Genomic DNA, 10,935 nt, shown 5'->3' on the forward strand with positions numbered 1-10,935 from the left:
TGTGTGTGTATGTATGTATGTGTATGTATGTGTATGTGTATGTGTTTGTATGTATGTGTGTGTGTATATGTGTGTATATGTGTGTGTATATGTGTGTATGTATATGTGTGTATGTGTGTATGTGTGTGTGTATGTGTGTATGTGTATGTGTGTATGTATGTGTGTATATGTGTGTGTATGTGTGTATGTATATGTGTGTATGTATGTGTATGTGTGTATGTATGTATGTGTATGTATGTGTATGTGTATGTGTTTGTATGTGTGTGTGTGTGTGAGTGTGTGTGTGTGTGTCTGTTATGCTTAACCTCAGGTGATTGTAAGAATTACTCTTTTGTAAACTTTGTAATTTCGGGTTTTCTATTTTCCTAAGAGTTCATGTTGAGCGAGTTTTGCAGGCAGGATCTGTAGGGAGTCCAGGCTGACTAAAGTGGTCTCCAGTGACACGAGCCGTCTAGGGGCCTGGGCGTCCCCACCTCCAACGACGCCAGCGCCGTCCATGACCTCGGCCCGAGCGGTCAAGTAATAAAAGTGATGTAGTGCGAGGAAAGGTCCTGCCAGGATAGACTCCCGAGAAACGCTTGCGGGGTAGGGTATGTTCTGGAGTAAAAGGTGGCCAGGAGACCTTTGCTGGGAAGGAGAGGAGAGGAGAGGGAGAGGAGGAGGAAGGAGAGGGGAGGAGGAAGGGGAGGGGAGGAGGGAGGAGAGAGAGAGGAGAGCTGATACACCTTCTCCGGGGAACCCCTCATCAGCCAATGGTTGCCAGCCTAGCTCTTAGAGCTGGAGAATTTCCTTCCCCTTGGACGCAGGCTCCTAGAAACAGGAAGGTGACAGAGCTCCTGGACAGAATGAGTCCATCCCTCTCCACAGCACACAGCCCGCGCCAGGCTGTCCCTGCCCAGAGCTGCTCCGTGCACCTTCGATGCTCTGCTTTCTGACTCGTTTCCTGTTGACCTCAAGACCTGCACACAACCCGTAATCCACTGAAAGACACCTAACGATAAATGTGGAGCCAACGCGGTCTCCCCGGCCTGTGCCGTTCTGAGCTCAGCCTGATCTAGCTGCCCGGTTTTAGGAATTGGGAAGGTTATTGAGGACATTTTCAACATGTAGGGAATGAGATTTCATTGACTGGTGTGCCAATCTGTAATTCTTACCTCCTTGACTTTTCTGAGGAAAATAATCAACCTTCCTCTAAGGAATTCTCTACTTAATTTAAAAAAGTTTATTATTATTTTCATTAAAGTTCAAATGGAAAATAAATCTTTGAATTTCCCAGAGATCTAGTCCTGAAAAAAAAAAAAAAGGAATGGACTGCTATATAAAACCCAGCTTGAATGTAGCATGTCTGCAATCAATTCAGTCATGTTTTATGCTGGCAGAATGGTTTGATGTCATGTCTGCTGAATGTGTGTCTAAAACTCGGTAACAGGAAGATGGAGCCGGAAGTTCGGGTACTGTCATTCTAACTCAATTCTAACTCCGTTCAGCTGACAATTGGAGCCAGTTGTTTGGCTCAGGAAGTGTTGAGAGAGGCTCGCCCAAGCTTTCCCAAAGAAATAGCCATCACGCACGACCGCTCGTGCTCCTGATCTGCAGAAGGCAGTCTCCGAGCCGTGAAGACAGGGCTGTCCGCGCGCCTGACCTGTGCATGGCGAGGAGGGGCCAGTGGCTTACCTTGCCTGTAGGTGTTCCCTCCTGGAGGGAAGGAGGAGGAGCACACGACCCAGAATATAGGCATGTGTCCTTTGGGATAAACGGACACTGCCAAGAGCGGGGTGGGGTGGAGCGAAACCGCAGGTAGAGAGCAATTGTAGAGAAAACGTGCCATGAAACTAGGGCCATGTTGCTTGGGCAGAAATGCATTGAGAGGTTGAGGTAAGGTGTGGACCAAAGCAGGGAGAGCCGAGGGAGAGAGATGTTGGTTGGGTGCCAGGACGCATGCTGGCCAACCTGAAGGATGAAAGCCAGCCACTTCAGAACTGGAAATCACTACCAGCGTGGCTAGCGGCTGGACACGGCGATCATTTGTAGAGGCTGCATCCGGAGTGTGTTGTTGGATTGCACGGCCCTTGCTCGTGTGTATGCGGAAAACCTCCATCTGGATCTCCTGTACACTGATGGCATTTACAAAGTGCAGGCTGCCTGGTGGGAGCAGGGTCTCCCTCACCGGGTCACCACGATGCTCGCGGAGCGGGGAAGAGCTGTGAGGACTGCTCTCCAGAGTCCTGGCTGCAGAGAGATTCTTCCTCAGGTAGAATACCCCTGATAGACCAGACAGAGCAGCGCGGTTCCCTAAGGGGCGAAAGTCTCTGCTGGTTAACATTCTTGAGGTGGATTTTTAGTTTTCTCTGTTTAGTGCCAAAATCCTCCCAGCACTAAGGGTAGTTTTTAAAGCAGCCTCTTAAAAATGAAGAGCCATTTTAGTTTCCCCGGGACGTCAATCTTATCACGAGAAGCTTTTCTTTAAAGAGAAACAAGCCTGTCTGTCACTCCAGAGCCCGTGGCTCACAGGGTACACGCACTCCCTTCGGAACGGGAAGTTTGTCTACATTAAACCTGGAAACCACAGTTGACTGGTCCTGAGTTGACTGCTTTACTGTTGCCATAGAGTCCAGTGGCCTCAATCAGAATCCTCAAAGGACCAGGTAGAAGTTGGGAACAAAACAAAACATGGGCTAGGGAGCTCGGCAGGCCGCATGGGTTTTGTTGTAGTCAGGGTCAGACATGAGAGGGTTGCTGCTGGCTCTAGAGGAGGCATTTGAACCCAGGAAGGACAGGGCAGGGGACGTAGCCCAGTGGTAGAGCAGAGGTGCAGAGGAAGATGTGGCTCTAGGGCTGCCACGAGCCCCCTCCTTTGAACCGGTCAATGAATGAGTTGTGTTGTAGAGCCTGACCCTCGATTAGAGAAAGACTAGAAACTTGCGAATGCTTCTTGGATTCACATGGTGTCTCCCAGGAGGCGGAGTGGCCACAGCTCAAGTCGCCCCGGTCTCTGGAGATGCTCAGTACCCTTTATAACTAGACTTTTAAATAATGACAAAGAAATTATTTGTTCCTCGGGCAACTAAAAAATAGCCCAGTTCAAAGAACAGCGTAACACAAACTGGCAACAGCCAGGGGTCGTGGAGCTGGAGCAGGTGCCAACCGTCAACGCCGTCCACGTTAGAGCCAAACCTGCCCCAGCCCGGGGGTAAGGCTGGAAAGATGGCGCCACTTAGGGCTGTTTTAAGTGTAATATCCAATGATCTTAGGTGGGCCTCAGCCTTGGGGCTGGTGGGCCTTGGCTGGCCAGGGACCATCCATGAAGGCCTGTGGGTGCCCGGTGCCTTTGTCCTTAAGCGACAGCTGCCCTGGACACTGGCCCCCAAGCCTGAGGAACTGGCTGCCGGAGAGGCCAGGTGTCCCATGCATCTCTACTGAGCACTCCTTTAAAAGAACGTTCGGCTCCTCTTCCTGCTCCCCTTCCTCCTTTTCATCTGCCCTTCTCCATAAACACGATTAGAGCCCTCCTTTCTCTGGTCTGCTGTGCTCTGCCATTCTTCTGTTTGTGCTCTCCAGAGGATTACCCTATTTCTCTTTATGTATATTTACATGTTGAAGCCATGGTGTTGCCTCTGCCCTTGAGGACTTACAGCTAAGTCCAGTTCCACCCAGAAGAATGAACTGTTTGTTATTACATAGTCAAGATGCCCCCGACATTCATATAGACATCTGCGGACACCTGTTGTATGGTTGCCACCATTTCCTAGGACGTACCGGGTGTGTGAGGCCAGGAGGGTTCCGGGGGCCGGGCTGGGGCCGTGGCCCCCTCGTGTAACGGGACAGCGCCTGTCCTCCACCTGCCCACCGTGCTCACGGTGTCTGTGTCTCCCTCTCCTCCAGCATGAGCCGTGCCGTCTACACTGTGGGACTGCTGCTCCTTCTCTGGGGGACCCTGCTGCCGGCTGCGGAGGGGAAGAAGAAGGGGTCTCAGGGGGCCATCCCGCCCCCCGACAAGGCCCAGCACAACGACTCGGAGCAGACTCAGCTGGCCCAGCAGCCGGGCTCCAGGAGCCGAGGTCGGGGCCAAGGGCGGGGCACAGCCATGCCCGGGGAGGAGGTCCTGGAGTCCAGCCAGGAGGCCCTGCACGTGACCGAGCGCAAATACCTGAAGCGTGACTGGTGCAAAACGCAGCCGCTGAAGCAGACGGTGCACGAGGAAGGCTGTGCCAGCCGCACCATCGTCAACCGCTTCTGCTACGGCCAGTGCAACTCCTTCTACATCCCCCGGCACGTCCGCAAGGAGGAGGGCTCCTTCCAGTCCTGCTCCTTCTGCAAGCCCAGGCGGTTCACCACCATGGTGGTCACGCTCAGCTGCCCGCAGCTGCAGCCGCCCACCAGGAAGAAGAGGGTCACGCGTGTGAAGCAGTGCCGCTGCATCTCCATCGACCTGGATTAGGCCTGGCCGGGCCCCGAGCCAGCCCAGGCTACCCCCCTCTTCCCTGGCTCAGCCCTGGCGGCCAGAGGGGCCAGCAGCTGCCCCCCCCCCCGGCCAGCGCCCGCACGCCCGCGCGAGCACACACGACTCCCGTGGTGGTGTTTCCGGGCACCAGAGGGAGCGTCTGTGACACGGGGCCTCCTGCTGTCCCTGGCTCTAAAAAAGGACGGCCTGAGGGCTCACAGCACCCGACTGCAGCTCCAGGGCCAGGGCTGTGCGTGGCTCTGCCTTGGCCTTTCTGCTCCCCGCCTGGGGCTCGAGTGTCACTTGGGAATGGATGTTACTGGAAGAGGCAACTCCAAGGGCCAGAGACCTGCTTCAGGGCTACGGTGTCACCACACGTGTCCCTTCTCCTGTCGCTACGCGCTTGCTCCTCTCCTCCTGTCACCTCTCGCCTGCTCCTCTCTCCCGTCCCAGGCTAAGGGGTCACTGCAGGCTTGCTCCCCTCCTTCCATCCACACCCCAGCTTCAGCCCCTAGTCCAGCCTTCTCTCAGGCCGGCCAAGGTCTCTAAATGACCGCGGAAGTGGTAAAGGACCTCTAGATCCTGGGAACGCTGGTGTGACCCAGGACAGACAGACAGAATGTAAGAAAGGGACCGTGAGCAGACTTGAAGGGGGCCCGTGCTTTGGTGCAAGGTTTCTCCAGCTATTTTGAGAGAACACAGGTGACCAGATAGGGAATAAGGTCCCCAAGAATCACTGACCTTGGCTATCACTGTGAGACTAGTACCCATCACAAAACTGTAGTATTACCTCCACATTTCAACACTGAGCAGAACAAAAAAGACCCTCGAGAACCTGCCACCACAGGGAAACGAAGCCCACCCAAGCTGAGCCCGACAGCCTTTTCCCCTGCCCCCTGCTCCGTCAGCAGTCATGACGGTGCTCCCGAGGGCAACAGCCTTGCGTGGTGGAAGTTTGCCTGTGCTGACAGGTCCAAGAGTCTGAGACGCTTGAGTTCCTGCTCCATTGTGGCTCTAAGTCTGTCCTGGGTTGGTGATAGCCACGGCTGGGGGACTGGGCCAGGGAGCAGGGAGCTCCCCAGGCGGGGGACGGGGCGGGGATGAGGTCTCCTCTTTAGGGGGCTCCCGTGAAGAAAGCAGAAGAGCTTGTGGACAGCCACCCTGTAGCAGGGAGACCCATGTGGCCTCACCCAATCCCGTGTGCCCCGGGGGCCCTGCCCTCCACGCCAGCGTGGGCTGTCACAGTGCTTAGAGTTTCCCCAACAGCCAGCGGGCAGGGTGCCACGAACCTGACCATGCTCCAGATTTGGCTCGGCTGTCCTCCTGAGACTCACTCCACATGCAGGGATCCTCTGGGCCTCCATCTTCTCAGGCTCACCTGCCTGGTCAGGTGACATGTGGAAGACAGACTTGGCAGACACGGGGTTCAGTCACCCATCAGGGCCACTGCAGTGAAAGAAGCTGCTTTTACCATTATTAATACTATTATTAAGGTTTTCTTTTATTGTTGTGTGTTGGTCTAGTGCTCTCACATCCAACAACTAAACAGTTTCTCTTGATCATTCAAAATGTTGGGTCTGTTCTTAAAACTGCAATTGTTGCTACTGATGATTCTAGGTGAAGGTGTGTGTCCACTGTGTGCTTTGTCTACACCGTCTGCCTGCCCTAAACCTCCTTCATCCAGCTGTGGAACCCAGGACGAGTTTATTTAAACACACGAATGACCTGTGAGGGCGGGAGAGAGGAAAAGAAAGGGGGAGAGGCTGGAAGTGTAGAGTCACCCCAGAGAAGAAAGATGACATTCAGGAAGAGCCAGCATTGAATTTCTCTGTTGCTTCAGTTCTGCCACAAGCATGCGATTTGGTTAGAATCTAACGAATGCAGTGGGCTGCATCCCGCTTTCGTTGTAGACCACAGGCTTGCATGTAAATCGGACCTGCTCAAGTAAAGAGAATTTCTTCAAAATTAACTTCTCTGGAATAATCAGCAGCACAAATACCCTAAAAGCACAGCGCTAGCCAAAGAAGTCAAACATCTGCTTTTTTTGTTTTTAAAATGTGCCTATATTAAGGCTAGCACAAGTCTGTCATTCAACAATTACTGAAAATGCCATATCTGTTACTTATTTTACTGGAGTCACCAATGATGTAATGATATATATATATATATATTTCATTATTCAAGTAGAGTATTTTATGGCAAGACACTTGCAATCTTGATCTTACCTAATCTTAAACTAATGCCTAACACTAAATATGAATTTTAGGATGTAGACTTTGTTGTTTGGCATTAAAACACAGAGAAAAAACACATCCTGAAAATCTGTAAGTTGTTTTTTGTTACTTTAGTTCTTCAAAGTTAAAATTTATTAGTGAAAAATCTGGAGGAAAAGGATAATTTCCACTGTGTGGAATGTAAGCAGAGAGTTATGGTTATTTAATATAATTATTAATTCAAATCCTTTGGTCATTGTGACTGTGACTTCGAGCACGTGTTCTTTCTGTGACTTCCTTGGAGTTGGGCAATGAAGAAGCTAGTGCAGGTTTTGTTGACCAGGTCTGAGGGCAACACAACCTTAACACATATGAGGGTACCTTAGAGTCACGCCTGAGCTTCCATCTTTTTAAACTGAATGCTGCTTAAAGGTCTCCATTTCTGAAGCAATATTAAAAAAAGACTTTGAGTGTTATCCTGAAGGACTTACGTGACATGTGTACAAGCAGATCACGATGGACAGTTTACCCTGGAATGAAAAGTGTATGGACAGAAGAACATTTCTAAATGACCAGTTGCTGCCTACAAGTGAAAGCAGCTGTATGGATTAGCCATTCCTCAAGACATTTAATATCACATACATAAGATATTATGGCTTCTTTTAGCATTCTAAAACAACAGAGGTTATATAGGATGACTGAGGGTGAGAGGCATCATTAAGTCTCATGAAATCTAATCTGGCTTAAAGTTTTATTGATCTGTAACTAGAATTTTATTTTTACCCCAATAATGTTCTGTGTAATCTTTGCCAAAGAGCAACCAATAAATTAAACCTCTTCTTTTCAAATGTGCTTGTGTGGGCCAGGGATGCACCTGTCACAGAGGGGGAGGACACAAGTCACTAACATGTCCTGGTGTATCAAGAGGATTTATTCCTTCCACCAAGAGCTTCAGATCCTGTGTAATTGTGGCAGGGCAGCTCAGAGAATGTGGTCCTAGAATAGGGGAAGTTGGGATGCAACTGAAAATGCCAGCCTTTTCCCCATAGCACAGCTATAAGGAAGAGCTAGAGCCTTGTGACAGAGCCTAAGGACAGGAGCAGGGCAGAAATGGACTTAGCTTTATGTCAGGGTGCAAAACAGAAATAAAAAGACTTTGCATTCAGGAGAAGGAAGTGCTTTGCAATGATGACAGTGGTTCAGCTGTCTATGAACTGCTAAATCCTTTTCCTAGACATAGTCACAAATGTTCGAGGCACCTCAGGGATGTAGGTAAAAAGAATGACTTTCGCTGGTGTTAGCCATGGGTCTCGAAGGTCTCTTTACAGGCCCTTTAAAGGCTAGATTTCTTCAGGTTCAATCAATAGTAAACTGAAAATAAATATAATAGCTCTGTAATTATCCTGACTGAAATCTAGTGCAGTAATTAAAAGATAAACAGCACAAAAATTAAAAACAAAAGATATGTTATAATATATATGACAACAATAACACCAATTAGGGCACAGGAAGGTATTAAAGTGTAAGAGTTTTGCAGTGTAAGAGTTTCATAATATATGAGTTTTATAGTATAAGAGTTCTGCAGTTGAACTTAGGTTTTTTGGTTTTTTTTTTTGCCAGTCCTGGGTTTGAGCTCAGGGCCTGAGCACTCTCCTTAGACTTTCTCAAGGCTAGAGCTCTACCACTTGAGCCTCAGCACCACTTCCAGCTTTTTTCTATGCATGTGGTACCAAGGAATCGAACCCCGGTTTTCATGCATGCTAGGCAAGCACTTTAACCACTAGGCCAAACTCCTGGCCCATTTTTTTTTTTTTTTGCCAGTCCTGGGCTTGAGCTCAGGGCCTGAGCTCTATCCTTGGACTTTCTCAAGGCTAGAGCTCTAACACTTGAGCCTCAGCACCACTTCCAGCTTTTTTCTATGCATGTGGTACCAAGGAATCGAACCCGGGTCTTTATGATGCTAGGCAAGCACTCTACCACTAGGCCAAACTCCCGGCGAACTTAGGTTTTTGTCAGTTCAAAATGATTAATAAATTATAGAGGATTCAACATTAAGGACAAGTTAACCACAATGAAATAACCACTATAGATATTTATTATAGATAAACGCATTCATTTATTCTAAATAAAGATCTATAGAAGTTATCTGAGAAAATGAGAGGAAATCAAAGCACATAAAAATAAACAAAATATATGTGAAGATAGTAGTAAAAAGACAAAACAAAAAAATGCAAATATCCATTCCTTATTAACAGTGACTACATACATATAGGTTAAACTGTTCAATAAAGACACAGAGTAGGGGCCAGGAATGTGGCCTCATGGTGGAGTGCTTGCCTCCATGCATAAAGCCCTGGGTTTGATTCTTTGGTTACCACATACCCAGAAAAAGCCAGAAGTCATGCTGCAGCCCAAGGGGTAGAGCACTAGTCTTGAGAAAGCTCAAGGAGAGTGCGCATTCTCTGAGTTCAAGCCCCAGGACTGGTTAAAAAAAGAAAAAAAGAAAGAAAACACAGATTAGGCAGGCGTGGTGGCTCAGGCCTGTAATCCGAGCTACTCAGGAGGCTGAGATCTGAGGATCACTGTTCAAAGCCAGCCGAGCACTAAGTCTGAGAGACTCTTATCTCCAGTTAACTTCTAGAAAACCTGGAGTGGTGCTGTGGCTCAAGGGGTAGAGCACTAGCCTTGAGCTGAAGAGCTCAGGGGCAGCACCCAGGCCCAGAATTCAAGATCCACAACTGACAAAAACAAACAAACAAAAACAATAGCCAGCTTGACCAAATTATAATTGGCAGGAAACTTACTTTAGATCCAGAACACAGACATAGGCTGAAAGTAAAAGAACAGACAAAGATACCTCATGTAAATGGTGACCAAAAAAAGCAGGGATGCCACTACTTCTATAAGACAAAGTAGATTTTAAATAAAAAAACTGTCATGAGATCGTGAGAGGCAAATATGTATACATAATAACACATGATCAATCCACAAGGGAAATAAAATAATTATAAATATATATGCGCTTAATCCAACAGCACTTAAATGTATTAAGGAAACATTTACAGCATTCAAGGGACCAATGTACAGCCATTCACTATTACGTAATGCCCCACTTTTAATACTAGAGCATCAGACAGTAAGGAAATAGAGAACTTGGACAACCCAATAGATTTAATGACCTAACAGACCAAAACAGCAATGGAATATATATACAGCAATAGAATATATACATTATTTTCCAAGCGAACACAAAACTTCCTCAGGATGGATTATACTAAATCAGAAAACAATTTTCTTTTGTTTGGTCAGTTGTAGGTTTTGAATTCTGGCCTGGGCTCTATCCCTGACCCCCTCAGCTCAAGGCCTAGTGTTTGAGACACAGCTCTGATGGTTAATTGGAGATAAGAGTCTCATGGACTTTAGTGCCCTGGACTGGTTTTGAACCATAATCCTCAGATCTCAGCCTCGCTAGGATTACAGGCATAAGCCACTGGCACTGGCTCAGAAAACAAATCTTAACACATTAATAAAACTTCAGTAGCACCAAATATTTTCACTTACAACAGTGGAGTAAAGCTGGAAGCCAACTGCAAAAAGAGAATTGAAAAACCAATAACTATGTAAAATTTACATCATTTCTTTTGTATACTGGTCCTATGGCTTGAACTTAGAGCCTGGGTGCTGTCCTTGAACCTTTATACTCAAAGCTAGAGCTCGGCCAGTTAACAGCAACATTGCTAGCTTTTTGGTGGTTAACTGAAGAGCAAAGTCTCAAGGGCTTTCTTGCCTGGCTTTGAACTGATCCACAGAGCCCAGCCCCTTCAGTAGCTAGGATAACATGCTGGTAAGCATGTGGCTGAATCCAGGGCTTTGAGCTTGCTGGGCAGGTGCTCTGGCTTAAGCCATGACTCCAGCTCTCATTTTCAGTTTTTTTTTGTCAGTCATGGGGCTTGAACTCTTTAGGCCTGGCCCTGTCTCTGAGCTCTTCAGCTCAGGCTAGAACTCTAATACTTGAGCCACAGGGCCACTTCTGATTTTCTGCTGGCTAATTGGAGATGAGTCTTATGGACTTTAGTGCCGGGTTGGTTTTGACCCTTGATCCTCAGATCTCAGCCTCCTGAGTAGCTAGGATGACAGATGGGAGCCACCATGCCCAGCTTCTCATTTTCAATTTTTGAGGGTTTTTTTTAATGATGCATGAGGCTCAGGAAAACTAGAGTTAGCTTAGTACGGGAGTAGCCCACTAACACTCTTGGATTTTGACATAAATGAGCACTGTTG

At 48.1% G+C, this 10,935-nt stretch overlaps 1 protein-coding gene across 1 annotated transcript in view; it reads left to right on the forward strand.

Annotated features, from left to right (window-relative positions):
• The window catches only part of Grem1 (gremlin 1, DAN family BMP antagonist), a 10,312-nt gene extending 5,874 nt beyond the window's left edge, over positions 1-4,438 (forward strand). Inside the window, exon 2 of the mRNA XM_090357779.1 lies at positions 3,883-4,438. Within this exon, the coding sequence (XP_090213905.1) occupies positions 3,884-4,438 (555 nt within the window). The 5' untranslated portion in view covers position 3,883. The remainder of the gene's footprint in view (positions 1-3,882) is intronic.
• Positions 4,439-10,935: the final 6,497 nt, after the last annotated feature.

This window comes from Megascapheus bottae, chromosome 25 (genome assembly GCF_031878675.1).
Source record: "Megascapheus bottae isolate mThoBot1 chromosome 25, mThoBot2.hap1, whole genome shotgun sequence".
NCBI lineage: Eukaryota > Metazoa > Chordata > Mammalia > Rodentia > Geomyidae > Megascapheus > Megascapheus bottae.